Source organism: Trichosurus vulpecula, chromosome 1, assembly GCF_011100635.1.
Source record: "Trichosurus vulpecula isolate mTriVul1 chromosome 1, mTriVul1.pri, whole genome shotgun sequence".
Taxonomy (NCBI): domain Eukaryota; kingdom Metazoa; phylum Chordata; class Mammalia; order Diprotodontia; family Phalangeridae; genus Trichosurus; species Trichosurus vulpecula.
Window position 1 is genome coordinate 241,470,153 of NC_050573.1, and position 27,025 is coordinate 241,497,177.

At 37.2% G+C, this 27,025-nt stretch overlaps 1 protein-coding gene across 1 annotated transcript in view; it reads left to right on the plus strand.

Annotated features, from left to right (window-relative positions):
- Positions 1–27,025, plus strand: part of MIB1 (mindbomb E3 ubiquitin protein ligase 1) — a 152,653-nt gene that overhangs the window by 19,784 nt on the left and 105,844 nt on the right. Inside the window, exons 2-5 of the mRNA XM_036767680.1 lie at positions 8,761–8,932; positions 11,343–11,472; positions 17,629–17,733; positions 19,919–19,985. Coding sequence (XP_036623575.1) covers positions 8,761–8,932; positions 11,343–11,472; positions 17,629–17,733; positions 19,919–19,985 — 474 coding nt within the window. The remainder of the gene's footprint in view (positions 1–8,760; positions 8,933–11,342; positions 11,473–17,628; positions 17,734–19,918; positions 19,986–27,025) is intronic.

Here is a 27,025-nt window from a genome sequence, read left to right on the forward strand (position 1 = left end):
ATGGCATTTCTCTCTCTCTCTCTTTTTTTCTTTTCCCCTCATTATGTTCAGCCCTAATCAAGAGCCTTGTTATCTCTACTGGTAATTGGTGTATAGTATTTTTTTTTAACAGGTATAAAAACTGGTGAGGGAAGTAGCTGAATTACAGATTAGTCTCACAAAGTGGGTGGGTTGATCAGTCTGCCTTTGTAGACAAGGTTAAATAAATAGATCATCCTTAGCCAGTATTGACTTTGCTATCTTAAACTTTACCTGATTTTGTTTTCCCTTCATCTAAAGGAAAGTTTACTAGTAATCTTGCCAGGGGAATTACGGAAAGTCGTCAGGGTGCCTTGAGCTTTTAAGATTAGACTAGTGCCAGTGGAAGAGAGAAAGAAGGAAGGAAGCCTCTTGGGATAGAAAGCTCTAGTAGGTCTCTAAAGGTTTAAAATACACACACATGCACATGTACACATGTGTGTGTGTGCATGTGTGTGTGCTGTGCACACAGGTAACTTGTAGCACAAGGAATGCTTTCCCTGGAGTCAAGATGTAGTGTTCTAGATATAGCCTGACTGGGAGATTTTAGGCAAGTCACAACCTCTCTGGCCTTTATTTACAAAGCAAATGGGATTAGGTGATTTCAGAAATGAGTCAGATCTATGAGTCAAAAAAAATTTTCTTTTACCAATAGTGTGGTGACTGACTAAAATAATTTATCAACCATTTTGATAAATGATTATTCCAGACCTGGAGGCCAGTGCTGTGAGAATTTTTTTTTTGCGGGGGGGGGGGGGGGGGGGGGAAGGTGAGGACCATTACTAAAGTGAAGTCATCATAATACTTAAGTGATCCATGATTTCATCTGTGTGGTTTCTTCTAGCAATGCGATCGCAAATTTTCCATGTCTTGGAGTAGGACTTAGATGGAGGTGGAAATACAGGAGTAAATGAAAGAGGTTGGTGAATTTGAACCCTTCTCTTCCTGATTCCATTCTGGAAGCTCTTACGTTTTTAAAAAAATATATAATATTTTACAAAATTTTTGAGTTCCAAATACTTTCCCTTCCTTCCCCCCCACCCCGCCCATTGAAAAGGCAACCAATTTGATATAGATTATACAAATGTAGTCTTGCAAAACATGTTAGCCATGTTATAAAAGAAAACATAGACCAAACAAACAAGAAAAATAAAGAAAAAGTATGCTTTGATTTGCATTCAGACTTCATCAGTTCTTTCTCTGGAGATGGATAGCATTTTTCATCCTAATTCCTTCAGAATTATCTTGAATCACTATGGTGCCGAGAAGAGCTTAGGTCATTCACAGTTGATCATCATACAGTATTGTGGTTACTGTATAAAATATTCTTCTGGTTCCGCCCATTTCCCTTTGCATCAGTTTATGTAAGATTTTGGGATCTCTTACCTTTAGGATCAAATGTAACCTCTGTTTAACTCATAAAGGTCTTCATAAGTTGGCCCTATCTTTGCAGCCTAATAACACATTTTCCTCCATACACTTGATGGCCCAGCCATAATGGCCCAGTTACTGTTCCTGCTACACGGTACGCTGTTCTCCTTCTGTCTCCCTTCTTTGTGCCTTTGTACTGGCACTCCACTCTTGTTCTTCCCTCTGAGTGGAATGAATGAAAGTCTCTCATTTAAGGAAAAGGATACTTAATATTTTAGCTTCCATAATGCCTGAACTATATCTTTAAGTTGAAGAATTAAAACCCCCCCCTTCCCCCACTTAAACTTGCACATGTGCCACATATATCCACATCCTGCATGCACATAGGGTGAGCATGCCTGTAACGGCTGTCTGTTAGTTTGAGGTTAAGGTGTTAGACTAAGAATCTTTCTTTGTTTCAAGAACATGAGGCCAACTACCCCCCCCCCCCCCACGGATGGGATAGAGGTCCAGGGGGTTTTGGGGGCTTCTTAGAATTGTTTTTGTAAGGGGGTTTTGGGGGGCCCTTTAAGGGGTATATAAACTGACTGTCTGCCTTCTGAAACTTGTCTCCCCACCCCAGACCATTCTGGAGTGGGCGATGCCCAATTCTCACCCGAGACTTGCAAATAAAACCTCTGTCTTTACCTTGAGAAACCTTTGATCGTTATTTCATTTTGGGGGATTTTTGTCCCACACACTTCTAACTTCTATCTCCTAGAATCCCTGGCTTCCTTCACGACTCAGTTCAAATTCCACCTTTTGCAGGTGGCCTTTCCAGGTTTCTTTGGCTGCTGGTGCTTTTCCCTCCATGGCTATCTTATATCTACTCTTTGTATTTCATATATTTTATGTACATGTCATCTCACCCATTAGAATCCAAGCTTTTCAAGGGTAGTGTTTGTTTTTGCTTTTTCTTTGCATCCCTAGCACTTAACCCAGTGCCTGGTACACAGTAAGTAGTTAATAAATTCTTGTTGATTGATTATCAGGTTGCTTTTGGATGTAGTAATAATCATACAAATAAAAATAATTTTAAATCGATAAATTTTGTTTTGACACTTTATATGAAACTCTAAAATACTCGTAATTAAATGTTAAATCATTCAGAACCCCATCAAGGCAATATAGCCTGTGAAAGTTGTCATTCATTTTAGTAGTTTTCAGTTTAAAATAAAGGATGTCTATATTTTTGTAAGGTGCCAACATTGTCACATTTTAAAATAAGAACTCAATTCAGCAAGCTTTTATTGATCATCTACCATGTGCAAGGTGCAGTGGATAGGGAATTGGCCTTGAAGCCAAGAGGATCTGGCTTCAAATCCCACCTCTGACATGCATTGCCTTCACTTAACCTATTGTGTTCTAAGAAACCCTTTAAGAGTTTTAGAGTTTCCTCACCTGAGATTTCCCTTTACTTATAAAATCACAGATCTGGTCTCCATCACTATGTGCAAGTCTTCAGATTTATAGATACAGAAGATGAATTGTCTTGCCCCTGGAAAAGACTATATCCTACTGGGAGGGTACACCACTTGGTTTAGTATATACAGGATAATTTTAGGAGGAAAATGGCACTAACAACGAAGTCCATCATAAAGGGCTTTTCCTTAGTTGTGGCACCTGAGCTGAACCTTTTAAAGAAGCTAAGGTTTGTAAGAGGTGAATGTGGGAAGGGAGTGCATTCCAGGTCCCGTGACAGCCTTGTTCAGAGTTACATGGGTGGGAGATGAAATCCAGATTTGGGAATGCCAGAGAAGGCAGTTTAGCTCAACATAGGATGCATGAAGGATATTAATGTGAAACAAGGTTAGAGAGTTGGCGCCTCAGACTTAGAAGAGCTTTAAATACCAAGTTGTGAGGAGTATGTCTTTGTATTGTCATGACAGATTCTTGAGCAGGGGGTGACATGATCAGGCCTGTGTTTTAGAAAGTTTTTTTTTTTCCAGCTCTGTGGAAGATGGATTTGAAGAGGAGAGACTCAAAGTAGGGAGTTCAAATAGGTGGCCAAAACATTGTCCCTGCCCACAAGGAGCTCACATTCTATTGGGAGATGCAATATATGCAGTCAGCTTTGTACATACAAGTTAAATACACTGTAAATGGAAGATAATCTCAAAGAGAAAGCACTGAAAGTGTGTGTGTGGGGGGGGGGGGAGGTGTACCCGGAAACTTCTCTGGCAGAAAATGGAATTTGAGTAGTCTTGAATGAAGCCAAGGAAGTTGGAGGGCAGTTGTTGAGGATGGTTTGAGAGAAAAAGAAATGTTTGCGGTAGCTGCCCTGAGGAAGGTAAAAGAGTGTCAATTTGATTGAACAAGTAGATTGCCCTATACTAGTGAGAACCCACATAAAATTATGTAAAAATTGCGTAATACATCTGCAGTGGACACACTTGGGCATAGGTTATGTAGCTTTCTCTAGCAGCATTCAGCAGCGGAGAATGAGAGTGAAGGAGAGACAGGTGGTTGTTTTGACCCTCGTTTGAGATATCAAACAGCCTTGGGGAGGGAGGGGGAAGTGTGTAGGATCAGGGTGGGGAGGGTGCAAGAGAGAGAAGAATGCATAGATGAGCTTATTAACTGTAAAAATGAGATTGCAAAGTGAAGGAAGTGAAGCCAGAAGAAGGGTGATGGAATAAGAGAGCAGGGTGACTTGGATAAATGAAGAAGAGATTTAGGGGTGAGGCAGAGTATTGTAAAGACAGGCAGTTTGAAACTATTTTAAAAGTCTGGAGTATTAACATTATCTCAAAAGGATGTTTATTTTATCTCTACTTTTCTCCCCCTGCAATGTTTTTTAAAAAAATTCTCACATCTCCTTTTTTGTATGGAGAATTTGATTTTTGACACAATTTATAAATGTGTAGATTTGAGAGAACCAGAATAGTTAGCACGCAACTCCTTTAACACATAACTGGCAGCTGTGTTTGATCTGAGCTAAGGAGAAGTCTTGATGTTCACCATATTTTTTGTCTCAAGACTAATGAATGTGGAATGTATTAACCAGCTGGCAGGTCACAAAGGCTTTGCCTTTACTAAAAAAATTAATTAACGTTGAAACCTTCTTAAAAACACAGTAGTGCACACAGAATTTAAAAAAAAGAAACATCTTAGGTAAGAAAGATTCCATAAATAAGGCCTTTTAACTATTTGAATCTTTACCTAGGATCAATTGTCAAAGTTAAATCAATAACTTGAGAGGGTGACATGCATGGAGATCACTGAAAGATTAGATAACAATATTAATACAGTTCTATAGTTAATGGAGTCAGAAATCTGACTCTTCTTCCCAACCCTCTGAGATCTACCTTTTTACTCTAAAGTTTTTTTCTTTGTAAAAGTTACCATCTCATTAGTTTGGCTCATTTTGTTACTCTCTATGAACTTATTCCTTGTTATCTCATTAGCATGTATTACTAAATCTGTTGTAAAATTTTCACTCAAACCTCCAATTATATAGATTCTTTAAATTATTGTTTAGCTTAGGATAACATCAAAAACACAGGACAGATGGTGATTTGAGTAGTAATGGAATGAGTCAAAAGCTGTTGTCATAGGTGATTCATTTATCAATGAAAAGTAGATGGCAGATGTGGTCATAAAACTGAACAAAAAGAAAGAGCACAAAGATCCTCCAGGGATCATAGCATTTAGAGGAAGCTTTGGAAATGAGGAGAGCTTATAGACTTGGCCAGAGGGAAGGGATGCAGTCAAGTAGTATGAAATGTAAAATTGGTAAGGAACAATTCTCTCGTGTGGTCACAGAGGATCAGAGTGGGAGTGAATGACAGTAAATGGGAATGAAATTGATGGGTGTGATAAGGGATAAAGGGGGAAAAGAGTGAAAATCCTTAAACTGCCCTTTCCCTAATGTGTTTTATGATGCCATCAAATAGGCAGATTTTCTTTTAGAGCAAATTAATTGTATTCTTGTTTTATATTCTGTAGTGTTGATTATGGTAGCTGAATGGGTTGCTTTGTTTACTCTTTCAAATAGTCAGCATTAGTCAGTTTCACAGCTGTTGAGTAGTTTTGTTAGCATTTGAGCTGTGGAAACTAAATTGGGTTTGAAAGTGATTGGGTGTGTGTGTGTGTGTGTGTGTGTATATATATATATTGCTTTCTTGAAGTATACTTTGAAACCATGAATTATGGAAGATTTTACCAGTTGTCTTTGTGGTTTTTTTTTAATAGCTGTTTTTAAAGGAAGTTTGGGCATTTATTATGAGTTCATGAATTTTATCATCCTTTCAGAAGAATAAACAATGTGGAGACCAAAATATTTAAATAGGGATTTGTGGAAAACACTTTTGGATGAAGGTTTTTGAATAAATGACTTTTGAGTTTTACTTATATTTTTCACCTGTTAACTGGCAAGCTGAGAAGTAGGCACAGTCAGTTTAGGTTTTGATGCTTTATAATGGCACAGCTGCTGTCAGGTTGCTTAAGTTTTAGTTTTCATGCTCAGTACAGATAGAGACTTAAATATAATTAAGACCAAGTTTAAAGACTTCCAAGTTTTGGTGTGATAGTAACAATACTACTTTACACTTGTAAATGGAAGGACTATACAAAAGTTCTTCAACTTATGTAATGTTATGTGATGATGTGGGGTAATTTTCTGGGCTTGGAATCAAGAAGACTTCCTGAATTCAAATCTGGCCTCAGACACTTTACTAGCTATGTGATCCTGGGCAAGTCACTTAACCCTGTTTGTCTTAGTTTCCTCATCTATGAAATGAGCTAGATGAGGAAATGACAAACCATTCCAGTATTTTTGCCAAGAAAGCCCCAAATGGGGTCATGTAGAGTCAGACAGGACTGAAAAATAACAACAAACAACTGAAAAAGAACTGAGGCACAGAGGGGTGACCTCTTCGTAAGGTGACACACTGAGTGGCAGAGGTAGAAATCAAAAGCTTATCTTCTACCACCAAGTCTAGGTCTAGTGCTTTTTCTGTTATAAGAGGTAAGATGAATGTCACGGAGCAGTGAATGTTTTTAAATTGGTGTATAATACTTTTATAACTGACCCAGAATGAGGCAGTGGTGCCTATTTAGGGTAGTACGGGTAAGGAGTTGTTCTGAGGAAAGGGCTTTATAAACATTAAAAAGGTGCACAAATGTTTGTACTTTTAAAAAGATTTATTTTTATATTAAACATACAAAACTGTAGATCTCTATTATGTATATTTTGCTTTTCTTTTTTAACTATAATAAATTAACCTGTGACTTTCAAAGCTACTTCTCAGTTTTTCTTTCTGGTCTTTCTATTCTCTTTTGTGAATTAAAAAAAAAAAAAAGAGGCCTTAAATAACCTCCCTCTCTCCTTCCCCTCTTTTCTCTTTTCTTTCCCCTCTTCCTGTCACCCTCCTCCCCCCATAAAAAAATAATAAAGCCCTTGAATCATTGCATAATCAAACAAAACAAATTCCTACTTTGGCTATGTAAAAAAACACAAGTCTTACTCTTATTTTTGAGTTCATCAAAATGATGAGTATCATGCTTCATCATCAGTCCTTTGGAATCATGATTAGTCATTGCATTGATGAGAGCTCTCATACCTTTCCAAGGTGTTGTTCTTTATAATGTTATACGTTATTCTCTGGTTCTTCTCACTATGTCTGTGTATCAATTTTCATGGATCCTTTTCTTCTTTCTGTGATCTGTCTTGCTGTATGAGCCTCCATAGTATCATTGGATCGAAGGGCATTATGCACAGTTTAGTGATTGGGTAGGGGACAGGTGGGGCAAGTTAAAATTGCTTTTTAGATTGGCTCAATCGATTCATAGGTCTACCAACAATACATTACACCTCTTTCCCCAAGCCTCTCCAGCATTTGTCGTTTTCCCTTTTTGCCAACTTTGTCAACTTTAATTAGTAATGATTTGGATTTTTTTAATATGGTTATTGATAGCTTGGATTTCTTCATTTCAAAACTGCCTATTAATATCATTTGGCCATTTTTCTGTTGAATTCTTATCAGAGAAATTTGCTGCTAAGATTTTTTTCCCTAGTTAACAACTTCCCTTCTAATTTTAATTTCATTGGTTTTGTTTGTGAGAAAGCTTTTTTAATTTTATGGAATAAAAATTGTCCATTTTTATCTTCTGTGATCCTTTCTATCTCTTGTTTGGTCATAAACTTTTCCCTTACAGATCTGAAAGGTGATTTCTTCCTTGCTCCTCAGACTTGTTTGTGATGTCACTATATATATGTACGTCATGTATCCATTTGGAGTTAAATTTGGTCTATCATGCAAAATGTTGCTCTGTGACTGCTTTCTTCTACCAGACATCTTTCCAGTTTTCACAGTAGTTTTTGTCAAATACTGAGTTGGTCAACCCAGAAACTGGGATCTTTGACTATTGTTACTGTGTTCATTTTCTTCTGTATGTTGTTTACCTAATCTGTTCCACTGATTGACCCTCTCATTTTTTTTTTCATCAGTACGAAATTGTTTTGATCAGAGATGTCATACTGGTATATTGTAGGCATGGGTTTAACCAGATTAAAATGTAATTAGGAAATTTTTAACTAAATATAAATACAGTGCAACATAGATATTGGTAATTTGTGGTTTTCTAAGTCAGTATGTGGCTTCAGGGATATGTTTCTGTTTGAAATTTAATAAAATTAACATTTCTCCTTTTACTTGGCTCCTTTTTTTTCTCCTGTAAAGTGTTTTGTAGTTGTAGTCATATAATGTGTGTGCGTGTGTCTTGGCGGGTAAACTCCTAAGTATTTTATTCATTCTATAATTATTTTGAAAGTAATTTTTCTTTCTCTCACTGCCACTTGGATGTACTACAATTTTTTTTCCCCTGTTCTTTGGAAGAAACAGACTTGGGAAAAACACTATGCATCTTGGTGTCTGTAGTGGTATAAAGATAAAATCCTCTGTGCTTTGGTTTGTCACTTATCATAGTTGAACACCAGTTGAAATTACAAGATAGGTTTCAAGTATTCAAATGTTGAAATACTGAAAATTGTGGTTTTTGTTGAAGTATTTTTTTGTCTTCCTTATTCCTCTAAATAAAACTGCCACATAAGGTTAATTTTGTGTATATGAGGAAAAAGGTGATGAACAATAGCATTTTCTTTTAATCAGTGAGTTGAGAAGGAAAATAACGTTATAGTTTATGTTAATTAAAATAAGGGAAGTCTATTAACCTTTTATCTTTGCTTTAAGGAGACTAGGTATTCTTATTTCCCCATATAATGTGTTACAAATTCTTTAAATATTTTTTGTTTTACTTATTTTCAGTAGCTTTTGTCAAGTAATCAAAACATATAAAACACGAAAAATGTGTGTGTCTTTTTTAAAATAGGCATCAAGCATGATGGAACCATGTGTGATACTTGTCGCCAACAGCCAATCATTGGTATCCGATGGAAGTGTGCTGAGTGTACAAATTATGATTTGTGCACAGTCTGTTATCATGGAGACAAACATCACTTAAGGCATCGTTTTTACAGAATTACCACACCAGGAAGTGAAAGGTAGGAAGTAAATCTTAATTTTACATACATAAGTTCCTTGTATATTGAAAATGCATTCAGTCTTAAAAATGAAATTAGGGAAGTCATGAACTCTTATCTTACTGTTAATAACAGTTTCTAGTATAATTTTGGACAAGGTTTGACAGAAGTAGGAGAGAGAAAATCCTTGAATCTCAAAAGTTAAAGGGGACCTCAGAGGTCATGTTAGGTCCAAATGGTACCTGAAATGAGAATCCATTTTTAAACATACTGACAAATGATCATTTAACCTTTGCTAATAATTAGTGAGAGAGAATCTGTTTTTACCAAAACAGGCCATTCCACATTTGGACACCTCTAATTATCAGGAAGGAAGCTAGTTAGGTGCACAGTGGATAGAGAGCATCAGGCTTGGAATCAGGAAGACTCATCTTCCTGAATTCAAATGTGACCTCAGACACGTAATAGCTGTGTGACCTTGGATAAGTCACTTAGCCCGGTTTGCCTTAGTTCCTTATCTATAAAATGAGCTGGAAAAGAAAATGGCAAACTACTCCAGTATTTTGCCAAGAAAATCCAAATGGGGTCATGAAGAATTGGACATGACTGAAAAACATCTCAACAAAACAAAGAAAGGTATTAGGACATTTTTTGTTATCTCTCTATAGTCTCAAACGCTGCAATCTTTTTTAATCAAACCTAAATTTGTATTAGCTTTTGGCTGTCTTGTCACATTGTTTACTTCTGCTGGATTTGCTGATCCTTATATCTCTTAGATCTTGTGCTGAAGTATGTCTGTCTAGCCATGGCAGTCCCATTTTGTACTTGTGAATTTCAATTTTTAACCCAAATATATGACTACATTTTCCATGTCATATTTCTTCTTATTAGATTTGGCTTAATGTTACCTAGGGAGATCCATTTAAGATGGCAGAGTAGAATAGAATATTCTAGATTCTCCAGATTTCCTCCACAAACAAGATAGAACGTCATCTTAAAGTGAATGTAAAGTGGCAAAAATAAACAAAAAAGTCAGGGTAAAGTAGTTGTCCTCCTAAGAGGACTTCAAGAAAGACTCTCATCTCCAAGGGAGGAGGTTTGGCCCTAGTGAAGTGCAAATACCTTCAGGTAGACTCTGCTGTATCAACTGGCAGCAAGCCCTGGGGGCAGCTGGGTCTGGAAGCATCCTGGGCTTCAGGAACTTTCACCTTACCAGGTCAGTTTGGGGTCTGATAGCTGAGTAGGAGAAGATTGAAAGACCCTTTGCTGTCTCCAAATGCCAGGCAGAGCTGTGCTACCAGACATCATCTTGGGCTTCAGGCAGGAAGGAGCCAGCATACACTCAGTGAGTACAGTAGCAGAGGGACAGGGACCTTGCTGACTGTACACACTTGCAGGAGAGTGGAGTCCCCTGGTTTTAGTTCCAAGGCAGAGGGGAGAGCTGCTGGAGGGACCACAGGGAGCAAGAAAATTTCCAGGACATCGTGGTTAGGGGCCCTAGCTGTGTCATAGGAGTAGAGAGGAGTGCCTGAGGTTGTTACCCACCCCCGAATACACACATAGAGTTCAGAAAATAATAGAAGGATCTGAAACCTGGGGCACTGTTACTCACACCTCGAGACTAGAACCTGATTACAATAATACGAAAATAAAACAAAATAAAAATGAGTAAGCAATGGAAAAAAGAGCCTGACCATTAGATAGCTACTATAGGGATAGAGAAAACCTGGATTCATATTCAGAGGTTGATAGTGAAGTAAAAAAAGCTATTCTTTTTTCAAAGAGAAATGTCAAATGGTCACAAGCCCAAAAAGATTTCTTGGAAGAACTTAAAAAGGACTTCAAAAATCAAATAAGAGAAAAAACCAGTGTAGCCAAGATCAGAAGGAAAGCAGAAAATCGGGGGAAGGATTTTTATATACAGTTTCTCAGATAAAGGTTTCATATCTGAATTATATGAAGAACTTTGTCGAATCTACAAGAATACAAGTCATTCCTCAATTGATAAATGTTATACAAACAGGCAGTTTTCCAATGAAGAAGTCAAAACAATTTATAGTTATATGAAAAAATGCTCTAAATCATTATTGATTAGAGAAATGTAAATAAGAACAACCTTGAGATAGCATTCTGTTCACTGTGCCACCTAGCTGCCTGGCTATAGTTTTAATTTTTGAGTTGTTTTGGATATGGAATTCAGTCTGGAATTACAGAGTACTTCTTGGGGATAAAAGATGCTGTTATGCTAACCCTCCTTATTCTGTGTTGGCAAAAAAAGAAATCCAGTGAGGGGAAATTTTGAGATCTTATGTGGTAAGTCCTTATCTTTAACATCTCTTAAATTTTAAATGACTTGTCGATGCTGTTTTTAAGAACTAATTAGATTTCTTCTCACTGAATCAAGCATATCAACATGTATTTTCATCTTTAGGGTACTTTTAGAATCTCGTCGGAAATCAAAGAAAATTACAGCCAGAGGAATCTTTGCAGGTGCCAGAGTGGTTCGAGGAGTAGATTGGCAATGGGAAGATCAAGATGGTGGAAATGGAAGAAGAGGGAAGGTAAAGGAGTCTTTTTGAAAATATCTTGCCTTTGAAAAATCTTTGAATATTTCTTCCAGAATATTTTGTTACTTCACCTCTTAAGGGATCTTTTATTTTATTGGTTAGGGTTATCCTTTTCACCAGTAGAGATTTTTACCTTTCTGTACTTGAGATTAAAGTCATTATAAGTTGCTTTGGATGAAAAAATATCCCTTAATGGCCATCTTTTTGGTAATGAGCCTCTCCAAATATTAGCAGGGTTGATCTCAGGCAGTAAATATAACTTTTTGTTATCACACCCATACTCAAAGACTTTTCTTGCTTGAGAAGATTGGCCAGAATTTGTCCTCCACCAAATTAACTTTGGAGAACCCTGGATCACTACCATGCTATGATAGGACATTAGAGAGTAAAATAGATGATAAAGGTCCTAAAACAGTGATAACTTTTTTTCTAGAAGGAAAAATCTTTACAAAAAAGCATTGTATGCAACCCTAAACAAAATCGTTAGGCAAGGTGACTTTGCTTCTCACTACCCATCTCGACCTTTCTGGAACGCATTGTTGTCATGTTGTCCCCTAGGAAAGCCCAGGATTTCCCACTGCAGTTACCGTACTTGGTTCTGTCCTCTCTTGGGAGGCTCTTATACTCTAGAACAGGGCTGTCCAAAATTTGGCCCCGGGTGTATGCAGCCCACAGTGCCTATAAGCATAGAAATTTACATAAATGCTTTAGTAAAGAAGCCCAGAGCTCTCACTAAAATGGCAAATCAAAATATATTGTCTATTGTTTCAAATATATTGTCTATTGGACAGCCCTGCTCTAGAAGGTTGATCTGCTACTTGCCTGAATGGTTTTTGTATTTTAAAATACAATAAAACTTTATTTAAAAATATAAAAACCTTTCTTGGTATACCACTAAAAGAAACAAGAAAAACAACAAATCAAGAATCCCCAATTAAATACTGAAATAGAAAATCTGAAAATCAGAGGAGAGATTGATAAAGTGGAAAGTTTTGAAAAACAAACATTGAATTAATAAATAAAATTAGGAGCTGATTTTATGAAAAAACCAATAAAATAGATAAGCTATGGTTTAAAAAAACCCTAATTACCAGTAACAAAAATGAAAAGAATGAATACACAAGGAAGATAATGAAATTAAAGCAACTATTAGTAGTTATTTTTTCCCAACTTTATTCCAATAAAACTGGCAATCTAAATGAAATGGGTGGATATTTGCAAAAATTTAAATTGCCCAGATTAATAGAAGAGGGAATAGAATATTTAAATAACCCTATCTTAGGAAAAAAGAAATTGAACAAGCCATAAATGAGTTCACTAAGAAAAATTCCCAAGAGCAGATGGATTTACAAATAAATTGTGCCAAACATTTAAGGAACAATTAATTCCAATACCATGTAAACTGAAAAATAGATAAAGGAGTCCTATCAAATTCCTTTTACAACACAAATATGATTTTTATACCTAAATCAGAGAGCAAAAACAGAGTGAGAAAACCGTAGACCAATTTCCCTAATGAATATCGATGCAAAAATTTTAAAATAAAATACTGGCAAGGATACTACAGCGGTATATCACAAAGATCATACACTATGACCAGGTTGAGTTTTTGCCAGGAATGTAGGGCTGGTTCAATATTAGGAAAACTATAAGCATAATTGACTGTGTCAATAGTAAAAACAACAAAAATCATTTGTATAGCAATAGATTTAGAAGCATTGTTTGACAAAATAAAACACATTCTAGTTAAAACCACTAGAAAGTATAACAATAAAAAGGAGCTCTTGTCAAAAAAAAAAAAATTCAAAATCATTTTCTGTTGCTTCATCCTGGTATGGAGACTTTTAGTTTTTAAAAGCTCTGACAACAGAGAATAAACCAGAAAGTTCTACCATGCTGGGAAGGTGTTGATCATCAGCATGGTTACAGATCACATTTTCTCTTTGAGATCCAGCATAAGTGTGGAGAGGCTTATCACCTGGAGGCTTAATGAGTAGGTGGTGAATTTTTTTGATGGACTTTAGTTGCAATGCTTGTGTATGTGTTTTGAATAAATCACAGAATTGGAAGTAAGTTAAGCTGTTAACTCATCCCTGAAAAGAATTGGTACTAGAACACACCAAGTAGTCATCCTGCCTACTTGTTTGGTGGGGGGTGGGGTGGGGGTGTCTCCTGAGGTTGTGCATACTACGTTTGAATAGATTTAATTGTTAAAGTTTTTCTTATATCTAGCTTAAGTTTGCTTCTTTGCAACTTATGTTAGTTCCTCCTTGTTTTGCTCTTTTGATTCAGAAAAAGTTTAATCCCTCTTTCAAGTGATAGAGCCTTTCAGATGACTTGTATTTAAATGGATACCTACAGATTAGTTGGAAGACCACATTTAAAAGGAAAGTAGTAGCAGCTTAGGGGGAGAAGTAGTACAAGGGCAATTTTATCAACTGAAAGAATTCTGTGTGATACTGCTTTTTGGGTACTCATCTCAAGTAGTCTAAAACCAGGGTAGATTCAGTTTAAATGAATCTACTGTAATTTGCCAAGTTTAAAATCACAATTTCCATCATGATTTGGGAAGGTAGTATTTTTCTTTTTTAAAGTGGCATTCTTTTTTTAAAAAATATTTTATTATTCATTATTTTTAGTTTTCAACATTGATTTCCACAAGATTTTGAGTTGCAAATTTTCTCCCCATTTCTACCCTCCCCCCCACTCCAAGATGGCATATATTTTGATTGTCCTGTTCCCCAGTCAGCCTTCCCTTCTGTCACCTGACTCCCCTCCCCCCATCCCCTTTCCCCTTACTTTCTTGTAGGGCAAGATAGATTTCTATACCCCATTGCCTGTATATCTTATTTCCCAGTTGCATGGAAAAAACAACTTTTTTTTTTGAGCATCCGCTTTTAGAACTTTGAGTTCCAAATTCTCTCCACTCTTCCCTCCCCACCCACCCTCCCTAAGAAGGCACGCAATTCAACATAGGCCACACATGTATCATTATGCAAAACACTTCCACAATAATCATGTTGTGAAAGACTAACTCTCGTTCGCTCCATCCTATCCCTCTTTATTCAGTTTTCTCCCTTGACCCTGCCCCTTTTCAAAAGTGTTTGCTTTTGATTACCTCCTCCCCTGATCTGTCCTTCCTTCTATCATCTCCTATTTCTTATCCCCTTCTCCCTACTTTCCTGTGGGGTAAGATACCCAGTTGAGTGTGTATGTTATTCCCTCCTCGTCAAATCTGATGAGAGCAAGATTCACTCATTCCACCTCACCTGCCCCTCTTCCCTTCCAACAGAACAGCTTTTTCTTGCCACTTTTATGTGAGATAATTTACCCCATTCTATCTCTCCCTTTCTCCCTCTCTCAATATATTTCTCTCTCATCCCTTGATTTTATTTTATTTTTTTTAGATATCATCCCTTTATATTCAACTTACCCTTGCCCTCTGTCTATATATATGTATATTCCCTTCAACTACCCTAATGCTGAGAAAGGTCTCATGAATTACAAACATCATCTTTCCATGTAGGAATGTAAACAAAACAGTTCAACTTTAGTAAGTCCCTTATGATTTCTCTTTCTTGTTTACCTTTTCATGCTACTCTTGATTCTTGTATTTGAAAGTCAGATTTTCTATTCAGCTCTGGTCTTTTCATTGAGAAAGCTTAAAAGTCCTCTATTTTATTGAAAATCCTTATTTTGCCTTGGAGCATTGTACTCAGTTTTGCTGGGTAGGTGAGTCTTGGTTTTAATCCTAGCTCCTTGGACCTCTGGAATGTCATATTCCAAGCCCTTTGATCTCTTAATGTAGAAGCTGCTAGATCTTGTATTATCCTGATTGTGTTTCCACAATACTCAAATTATTTCTTTCTGGCTGCTTGCAGTATTTTCTGCTTGACCTGGGAACTCTGGAATTTGGTGACAATATTTCTAGGAGTTTTGTTTTTGGGATCTTTTTCAAGAGGCAATTGGTAGATTCTTTCAATTTCTATTTTTACCCTCTGGTTCTAGAATATCAGGGCAGTTCTCCTTGATAATTTCTTGAATGATGATGTCTAGGCTCTTTTTTTGATCATGGCTTTCAGGTAGTCCAACAATTTTCAAATTATCTCTCCTGGATCTATTTTCCAGGTCAGTGGTTTTTCCAGTGAGATGTTTCACATTGTCTTCCATTTTTTCATTTCTTTGGTTCTGTTTTATAACTTCTTGATTTCTCATAAAGTCACTAGCTTCCACTTGCTCCAGTCTAATTTTTAAGGTGGTATTTTCTTCAGTGGTCTTTTGGACCTCCTTTTCTGTTTGGCTAATTCTGCCTTTCAGGGCATTCTTCTCCTCATTGGTTTTTTGGAGCTCTTTTGCCATTTGAGTTAGTTTATTTTTAAGGTGTTATTTTCTTCAGTATTTTTTTGGGTCTCTGTTAGCAAGTGGTTGACTTGTTTTTCATGATTTTCTTACATCACTCTCATTTCTCTTCTCAATTTTTCCTCTACTTCTCTCACTTGCTTTTCCAAATCCTTTTTGAGCTCTTCCATGGCCTGAGACCAGTTCATATTTTTCTTGAAGGCTTTTGATATAGGCTCTTTGACTTTATTACTTCTTCTGGCTGGATGTTTTGATCTCCTTTGTCACCAAAAAAAGATTCTATAGTCTGAATCTGAGTCTTTTTTTGCTTCCTGATCATGTTCCCAGCCAACTGCTTGACCTTTGAGCTTTTTGTCAGGGTATGACTGCTTATAGAGTAGAGAGTACTTTGTCCCAAGCTTTAGGGGCTGCACTGCTGTTTTCAAAGCTACTTCTGCTCCACCTTCACTGCAAGCTCTGCCACACCTGCTCTCTTTCTCCCCCAAGAACTGCCAACCAAGACCTCAACACAGATCCAAGCAGGGCAAAGCAAGAGAACCCTGCCTCTGTGCCAGCAAAGCACTTCCTGCACTCCTGCTCTGATTGCCACCGCTTGATTCCTTCCACCCTGTGGGCCAGGGACTCTGGAAGCAGCTGACACTGGAGCTCTGGAAATAGCTGCTGGAGCTTCTTGCTGCTACTGCAGCTGGGCCACCTCTGGCCACCCCCGGGCCTGGGGCCCGGGGACAGACCTGGCATGTCTCTCACCCTGGTCCAGCAGTTTTCCCACTAACCTGCGTGGTTATCTTTGGTGTCTGTGAGTTGAGAAGTCTGGCAGCTGCCACAGCTCAGTGATTCATGGCCCTACGGCCTGCTCTGCCCAACTCCCCGTCTGGTTGGTCCTGATGTGGCCCATGCTGGGCTGTGCTCTGCTTCCAGCACAGTGCAATAGTCTCTTCCCAGCAACCACCCAGGCTGTCCTGGGCTGGAGACCTGCTTCCCTCTGCTATTTTGTGGGTTCCACAGCTCTAGAATTTGTTCAGAGACATTTTTTACAGGTGTTTGGAGGGATTTGGGGGAGAGCTTAAGTGAGTCCCTGCTTTCCAAATGCCATCTTGGCTCCGCCCCCTTAAAGTGACATTGCTTATAGAATTTCTGAATTTAAGAATTGGAAGGAACTAATCTAACATTTGATCCAACCCATACCAGAAAGTAATCCTTCCTATCACATCCCTGATAAGCGGACATCCAACCTCTCACCTCAAGACTTCTAAGAAGGGGAATCCTACTTCTTGAGGCATCCTGTTCCTCTTGGGTCAGCTCTAATTGTTAGAATGATATTCTCTACATTGTGCCTAAAGTTTGTCTCTCTGCAATTTCTATCCACCACTCTTGGTTCTGCCTGCTGGGGCCAGACTTCTCTATGACAGTTTTCAGATGCTAGAGCACCTGTGATATATTCATAATTAAATAGAATTAAGCTACTTGTGGTCAGGGTCTCTTATTTTTTCTCTGTATTCCCAGGGTCTAGCTTAGTGCTGGGGATGTGGTAAGGGTTTTAAAAATACTTGAGTTGGTTATAAAATACTTGGTTGACTGCCATAATGCCTTTTTTTGAATGGTGATAGAGGAAAGACCTAACTCCAGTTGGTCCCTTAGTACTTTAGCATTGATCTTGGAATGAAATGAATCATTAATAGAAGATGTGACAGTTAACAAAAGGAGATTTTCTTAGCCAAAAGCACTAAACTTTGTTAAAAGAACTAACTTCTTTTTCCCCTCACTATTTTTTTCTCCCTTAAACTCTATTAGGTAACTGAAATTCAGGACTGGAGTGCATCTAGTCCACACAGTGCAGCATATGTTCTATGGGACAATGGTGCTAAGAACCTTTACAGAGTTGGCTTTGAAGGCATGGTAAGCTGGGAAAAAATACTGATGATAAGAATGTTGGGTTGGGGAAAGGAATAGTAATAAAAATAGCCCCTAATGTGTTCTTTTGTCTTCCTCCTTTTGTTGTGTCTTTCTGTCTGTTTGCATCCTGTTAGGAAGTCCATTGTGAATTCTTCTGTCCTGATTATACATATGCATTGGGATGGAAGTCTGTTCTGTGAAATGTTAATAAAATGGAAGGGGTTTAAACTTTCTCCGAGGCTTTAGCTGAAAGTTTTAATTGCAAACATGCTATTATTTTCCTTGTATGTATGTATACATGGAGACTTTCCTAAGACTCAGTTACTTTAAGCACAATTCTTAATATTTCAGCCAGACCTGCCCAGTTTTTAGTACTTAGCATTTCACCTCTATGCCTTGTATAACCTGCCTCCATCATAGACATGTACAAAATTATTTTTAGCAGCACGCTTTGTGTTAGCAAAATACTAAGTGCTTACCACAAAGTACTTACTACAGTACCTGGCATAACCTAGATAACCGAGGAGGAAGTTAAAAGGAAGCCATGGGGGTGTATGTAGCCTATTCTACTAATTTTCCTTGCAATGCTAAAGAAAGAAAAACTATCTCCCCTATCATTTAGAAGTTGCAGTAGTCAGAGATAGCACCAAAGAAACCAACTATTGGAGTTTTTATTGGCTGTGACAAGTGGGATATAACACAGAGATCAGTAACTTTTTACCTGCTCAGTAGGATAATAAATATAAATCTGAGGCTTGTCAATACTCTGGGGATGGGGGAGGGGAAATTGTTTTTTCTTTAGGATTCAGTAAGACAACAATGTTATAAAAAACCTGTCATTTTTTAAAATATGAATATTGTTGCCCTTTTTTTGCTAGTTTAAATGTTCTTTTTTAAAAATGTTAAATTGGAAGGGACTTGAAATGATTAAGTTATTAAGAAATGGGGGGAAATAAGTAGGTGACATCAGAGATTAGATAAGTATAGTAGACAGATTCGAACTAGGAGTTATGAAATGTAGGTTCTAGTGATTCTGTTATTAGATGTGTGACCTCAGGCACATGACTTAATTTTGTTAAAACAGGTTTCCTCATTTCAAAAATAGGCATTTTTTTTATTTTATAAATTTATTTATTTTTAGTTTTCAACATTCACTTCCATAAGATTTTGAGTTCCAAATTTTCTGCCCATCTCTTCCCTCCCCCTGCCCTGAGACTGCATGTAATTTGATATAGGCTCTACATGTACATTCATATCAAACCCCAAAATAGACATTTCTTGGTAATATTTGCCTTGCTGCCTCACAATGTGTTTTTGAAGCTGAAATGAGAGAGTGTGTGTGGGCATATGTGTGTATATGATGGTTGTGGGGGTTGTATAGCTTTATAGATTTAGATGTGGTTCGAAATCTAAACTTTAGATAAAATATATAGCATCATTTTATACTTTAAGTAGTTTTCATTTTTTCTTTAAATTGGAAGACTCTTCTGGGATAAACTTATGTGTGCATGTATGTATACACACTTGTATAGGATGAAATGTTCAGTAGAATAATCCTTTATGACACACATTTTTGGAAATGGTATTTTTTGATGCCGAGAGTGCTGATGCTGCTACCTTATTTCCTTAATATCTTTTCCTTGTTAAATGCTTCTTTCAGTCAGTTCTTTGCCTGAAGGAAATGAAAATGGACTTTTGAAATATTAAATAATGTTATAGTTCATCTTTTAGGATGATCTATGATAAACTAAATCTGATGCTGACAGCTCAACTAAGGTATATTAACATAACTGACAATACTTATTAAAAAAAAGAAAGAAAATCTTGTGACTTTTCAACAACCTATTTAAAAATTATTTAATCCAGTAGATAATTTGGACTTTTTATTTGCAATTCATCAGGTTTTTAAATTCTTTGGGGCTTTAGATGAAGCTGAGAAAGTAAACAAGGTATTATTACATGTATTCTTAAATGTATTTAATAAGCAGATGATCATCTGTTTAGAGCTAAAAGGTGCTTTAGAGGTCACAATATGCAATTTTGAAAGCATGTTATAGTATGACCATTGTGAATCTAGAGCTGCTCTAGGATTCCTTTTAATATAAGTTTCGAGCTGCCCACATTTCTTCTAGTTTCGGACATTGTTGAAGTCACTCTTTCATATATTCTTTTGATTTCTTGCCTTTAGTCTGACTTGAAGTGTGTCCAGGATGCTAAAGGAGGTTCTTTCTACAGAGACCACTGCCCTGTGCTAGGTAAGTTAGCAGATGACAGCAATTTATTGAATAATTGGTCTGGTTTTGTAAGAAATTGGACTGAGTTTATTATTTTAAGTTTTACTATCTTTGAAGGTTGATTGGAAAAATCACTGTTTCCTAAAATGCCTTGGCCATTTTTTTCCAGCTTACTAATTCTGGCCCAAAGGGATACATCTATTCATTTATAAAGAACTCACATACTTTTCATTGGCTGAAATAATTTTCTGAAAAATTTGTTGGTTTTTTTAAACATTGTATAAAATACTAATCTGACTGCTAAGTAGTTTAATAGAACTGGAGTGCTTGGACCCCTAAAACTGGAAGTAACACAATTAGTGAGGAGTGGAACTATATACAGTCTTCAGGTGGTAGGGAGCCAGATTAGTCATTCTTACAGTATATAAGTTTTTTGAGTGCAGGGGCTGTTTTTTTAATATTTATCTTTGTACCTAGCACAGAACCTTGCACATAACTGGTGCTTAATAAATGATGGTTGGATTGAAAAAAATATATAAAATAGGTCTTCTTACTTAAAATTCGACTATTATGAGAATTCCATCACATTCTCATAAAATTGTACTCTTCTCCTAAAACAACAAAACAGCCAACATTAAGCTATGGTATAAGACTTAACCATCATCTGTCATAGAGAAACTAACTTAGATTTTACTGATTTGTTTATTCATGCAAATTGTACCCAGGAGCAAAATTTGCAGATCATGTTTGCCTATAAATTTCTTTGTTTGAAATCATTCTTGTAAAATCCTGTTGATTTTATGACTTCTATGACTTCACATTTTGCTAAAATCCCGTAGTTGTTCTTAATGATTTCCTCCCTGCATTAGCAAGCACCCTAGCACTCTTAGGATGTCTTGCTAGCACAGGTTCCTTGGTCTGCTTTTATAAAGGAAAGACAGCTTCAAAGGGGTTAACAATTAAATAATGCAGACTTTATTGTATCTAACCTTCTCCCAAGGGTTGCTGAGCACTAACTCCTACATCATTCTCTGATCACCCTTCTCATAGGTGGGACAACTCCCCCTACTTCTCATTGGGGCCAGTCGAGACAGGCACAACTTGTGCATTCCCCTAAAACCCCTCAAGCCTCAATGGGCGCCAGTTGAGGCAAACACAGATTCCCCCCAAGCCTTGATAGGGGCCGATCAAGGCAGACACTACATCCTAACTTGTGCATTTCAACCCTCCCCGCTCACTGACCAGTGGCCACCTGCTTTATATTTACACTCCACTCCTCCAGGGTCCTGACCTTTATAATCTAAACAGGTGATACCTGGCCCTCTTAGTAGGAAACATAGATTCTCCCCCTCCGCCCCAAGCCTTGATGGGGGCCAGTCAAGGCACACAGCATCCCAGCTTGTGCATTCAACCTTAGACGCTTCCCCAGCTCACTAACCAGTACCCACCTGTTTTATAGGGCAACAGACAAAGAAGGCATATTGCCATCAATAGCCTCAGAAGTTTACATCACCTCATCCCTTTATCTCACTGCGCAGTCACAGTGGATGTTTACAATTTAAGCACACATGTTTATATTATTTATCATTATATAATGCTGCATAAGCATGGTGGAGATGTTTTGACCCATGAGTCTGAGATGTTTCATTTGGTCTCATAAGTAGTCTCATAAGAGTGTGTCTCATATTTGTTAGCAGCAGAGACCATTTATGGAGAAATGGTCCTAATCCCTTAGACCACAGTGATGATCAAAAAGTTATTCCTACAGAAAAGTCAATATGTTAAATAAGTAAATAAATAGTCAGTGGCTTCATATGAATTCCGTAGTTTTTCCTAGGATGTGCTTCTTAGATGTTTTGTAGTGGCATTTTTTTTTTTTTACTTTCAGGAAACACACCTTAGGCAGAACCCTCACAGTAAATTATTTGTAAATGATTTAAAAAGCCTACTACAAGTGGTTTCATATAACATAAGGTTGATTTGAATAAAATATACTTGGAAATACAGGATGTTATAAATTGAGTCATATTTAGAAATAACAGGAAAAAGGTTATTTGCTATCAAGCTTTTTGTAACTGGGAACAGTATTAGATTTAATAGCTTGCCTAGTGATATGCCCCACAACAATTTTAATTATCTGTTTACATGAGCCAATGTTTTGTCAAATATCTTAGCTCATTAGGTCCTTAAATTCAAGAATTTAATTTTTTAGTTGAGTGCGTTTTCGATCAATGCCTTTCTGATTTTGTCATTCGTAGAATTTTTTAAGATTTGGTAAGTGTGTACAATGACTACCTTGCATGGTGCTCATAGAACTATTACCAAGTATAAAAGACATCTTCCAGGATTCTAGGTTTGAGGGAAATATACAGGTAGGGTATGTGAATACAGTCAATGGTCCTGAATACTTTAGTTAAGGCGGTAAATGCAATTTTAATTTAAGTTGATACAAGCCGTAAGAATAACTTAAACTATTTTAATGTTGATTTTCTAGGAACACATCTCTTGTGTAAATTAGAGTACATTTCTTATTTTATTGGCAGCAAGATGTAGTAAATACGGCATTAGACTCGGAGGCAGAAAGACCTGGGTGCACATCCTGAGTCATGAGTTACTTTTTGATCCTAGTTATTAACAATTTTGTTGTCAAGTTATTAACAATTTTCTGCCTCAGTTTCTTCAACTTTAGGGTGAGGCTGGACTCAAAGGCCTCTGAGGTCCCTAATAATGAGCTCTAAATCTGTGATCTTGTGATCTAATTTTTTCAAAAAGAGGAGACCTTTAAAAATCACATATTTAAAGCAAAATATATTTTTTAGAAAGATGAAAAACATTAATGATCATACTTGGGGATCAAAATATGAAGCAAAATGGCTAGGGTTATTTTTTATTGAAATAGCTTAAATATTTACTTAAAAAATGACAACCAAACAAAATATGTAGGACTAAAATAATATATCACTTTAGTAACACTTCCTTTCGCCTATAGTCCATAGTAGAAAAACATGTACTTTTCCTTGGCAGCTTAGATGGTTTTCTGGCACTTTGTGATATTGATGTTTAGGAATGAATGGGTTTTATTGGTCTAAGTAAGGAAAAAACACAGGCAAGTGGTGTTAATTCAAAAGTTCTACAACAAGTGAGTAACCTTTGTTGATGTGGCTAAGGAGATTTTTTAATTTTAAGGGTCAAGTATATCTTCACTGTAGGAGAGATTTGGGTATATAATAACTAGCAATTTATGAAAAACTCATTTTGGGTTTTTCAAGGTTTTGTTGGTTTTGAGGGAAGTATGGGATGATGGGGAGAAACATACATGGAATCTGGAGTTGGAAATGCTGATTCATATCCCATGGCTAAGGACTTGGAACTTTTGTGACCTTGCCGATGGGCCCCAGTTTACTTATCTGTAAAATGGGGGAATTGGACAGGTTCTAAGGTCCTTCTCAGCTATAATTTTGTGGTCCTAAGTCCTGGCTTAGACTTACCAGGTATATGTTTGACTAGGTCACCTCACTTTTCTCATTTGTAAAATTACTTATGTTGTCTACCTCAGAGTGTTGTTGCCAGACACTTTGTAAACCTTAAAGCACTATATAAATGTGTTGATGGTGAAGCATTCCATCTCATCTTTTGCTGCTGAGTTTCCATCCTGACGTCCAACCTACCTTTCCAACTTTATTGTAAATAGTCACTCTGCTTTCCTCATTCTTCACTTTCTCCAAACTAGCCCCTCTTGCTGCTCCTTGTTCCTGACCCCTCTATTCCCTCCCCTGTCTCCTCTCTCCACACCTTTGCATTGCACTAGGTGTTCTTCATTCCTGGAATACCCTCCCACTATCCTGTTTCCTTTAGAATTCTGCTCAAGTGACACTTTTACATGAAAGCTTTCTTGATCTTTGAGCCATGCCTCCCCTCCCCACCAAAGTTTACTTTGTATTTATTTTCTTTATACTTTTTGATCTACATGTAGTCTTCTCTGATAGACTCTAAAACTTCTTGGAGTAAAAATTTTTTATTTCTGTCTTTTTATCCTTGGTTCCTGGCATAGTGATGGTCATGCAGTACACACTTAATGCTTGTTGATTGATTGCTTCACACCAAGAACTTTATTGCTTTGTTGTTATCTCTAACCCAGGCTTGCACAACCTTTGGCCTGAAGTCTACCAAAGGATTTTGGGTGGCCCTCGAAAAATGTAGAGGAAAACATCCTTTGTAGGTAGAGGCGTGCTGCAAATGGCCCAAAGGGTGCAAGTGGCCGGTAGGGTATAAGCAACCCTTGGGCTGCAGACTATACAGGCCTGCTCTAACTGAATTTACAGTTTGTAGTAAGGGAAGAGAGACCTGCTTCAGTCTTTTTCAGTGTCTACTTTTTTCTCTTAGGAGTTTAGTGGGTTAAACTGTACTCAAAGGGAAGATGGTTTATCTGCAAGGTTTAGTGCTAGATTTTGAAAGTGGAGTTTCTTGATTCTGTTTTCAGCAATGCCTTGTGTTTGTTGGATGGGAAGTTAGGTTTTCAGCTAACCTTTAATGCTTTAAGGTTCTCAAATCTTTCTTTGTATAGTATACTGCTTTATCCTTAAAGCAACCCTGTGAGGTAAATACTGTTGTTATCTCAACTTTACAATTGAGGAAACTGGAAACTAAAGTTGGGAGAAGTTAAGTGACCTGCCCATGGTCACACCTCCAGTAATGTCAGAAGCCCCCAGGTCCTCCTGACTGCATAGCAAACATTCTTTCCACTATACTGTGATGGACAAAATGGGGAAGATAATATTTGATTCTAAGCTAGAATGCAGAGTTAATGTTAAGAATATAATAAAAATATTCGTAGTAGACATTTAATACTACATTAGTATAATCTTAAAAAACTCATAGGGACATTAAACACCATCTATTCCCTTGTTTTGCAGATAAGGAAATTGGAGCCCATAGAGGCTAAATGACTATCAGGGTCATATTGTTTCAAAACTGGGTGTAGAATTTATTTTAAGAACTTAGAAGCAAAGGGCACATGTCAAATATTAACACCAGTTAATATATGCTAAGGAAATACAAATATCTCAGCATTAGAATAAGTGAAACAGAATAATTCAGATAAATATTTTAGGAAAAAATCTTTTTAAACCTAAACACCATTTGCTATAATGCAGTCTAAAGGTAGTGATTATGCATTTTTATTGACTGTATCAGCGATGAAATGGGACACAGAATCTCCTTTTATCTCTGATTTGTAATCTTGGATAGTAGCAGTGAAGAATAAAGTTCTGGGATTTTTTCCCCTTTTACTTACCATGATTGTAGGTCCCTGCCTTTCTCTCCGCTTTTCTGACTTCTTTTGAAACATCAGTACTTTCTTCTTGTCTATAACCTCTAGCACATGCAAGTTATTTACTAAACTTTATTGAAGTGTGAGGAAATTTCATCTTCCACATTTGTCAGGGTTGGGTTACACTTTAGTTCTACTGAGGGGGATGTCACTGAATCTTACAGCTGCTTCCATAGTAGGTCAAAGATTTCAAGTACTAGGCTTCTCTTCTAGGTGTTTCATATTGTCATTCCCCTTTAATCTATGAGCTCTTTCTTTAGACTCTGACATTTAGAATTGTAGTTCTTCTAATAAATAAATCTGCTGTCTTTATGCCTTCCAGTACTGGATCAAGTCACTACCTACAGTGCTCTTAGGCTCACCCCCTGGTCTTTGTATGTCTTCTTTCCAGCCTGTGATACAGGCCTTTTAAAGGATCTCTAGATTTTCACTTTCACCTTCACCTTGAAGAACCTATTGTATTGCAGGAGCACTGTTGGAGATGATTGGGGAGATGCAATCAAAATAAATGACTGTCTCTGTCTTCATTGCGCTTAAAATCTATGAGAGGAGTTTGACGTACGTAAAAATAGTTGCAGTAGGAGATGTTGTAGAAGTACACAGGAAATTGGTAACCCGAATGTATTTTGAAGTCTCAGTGCTGCTTTCTGCTACTGTAGCTGTGTAAGACCAGTAACACAGAAGAGCTGCCAGCATAGGTTCTTTGATCTGCTTTTCTTTCTTTTTTTTTGTTGCAATTTTTTTTATTTATTTAATTTTCAGCGTTGATTTTCACAAGAGTTTGAATTACAAATTTTCTCTCCATTTCTATCTCCCCCCCCCAAGATGGCGTATATTCTGGTTGCCCTGTTCCCCAGTCAGCCCTCCCTTCTGTCATCCCTCTCCCCTCCCATCCCCATTTCCTTTCCTTTCTTGTAGGGCAAGATAAATTTCTATGCCCCATTGCCTGTGTATCTTATTTTCTAGTTGCATGCAAAAACTTTTTTTTTGTTGTTTTTGAACATCTGTTTTTAAAATTTTGAGTTCCAAATTCTCTCCCCTCTTCCCTTCCCACCCTCCCTAAGAAGTCAAGCAATTCAACATAGGCCACATGCGTATCATTATGTATAACCCTTCCACAATACTCATGTTGTGAAAGACTATATTTTGCTCCTTCCTAACCTATCCCCCTTTATTGAATTTTCTCCCTTGACCCTGTCCCCTTTCGAAAGTGTTTGTTTTTGATTACCTCCACCCCCATCTGCCCTCCCTTTTATCATCCCCCCCCTTTTTTATCTTCTTCCTCCTTTTTTCCTGTGGGGTAAGATACCCAAATGAGTATGTATGGTATTCCCTCCTCAGGTCAGATTTGATGAGAGCAAGATTCACTCATTCCCCCTCACCTGCCTTCTCTTCTCTTCCTACAGAACTGCTTTTTCTTGCCACTTTTATGCGAGATAATTTACCCCATTCTATCTCTCCTTATGTCCCTCTCTCAATATATTTCTCTCTCATCCCTTAATTTGATTTTATTTCTTTTAGATATCTTCTCTTCATCTTCAACTCACGGTGCCCCCCCATATATATGTATACACACACATATATATATACATACATACACACTCACATATACATACATATACATAAAGATATATATATATATGTATGTATGTATGTATGTATATGCATATTCCCTTCAGCTACCCTAATACTGAGGTCTCATGAATCATACACATCATCTTTCCATGTAGGA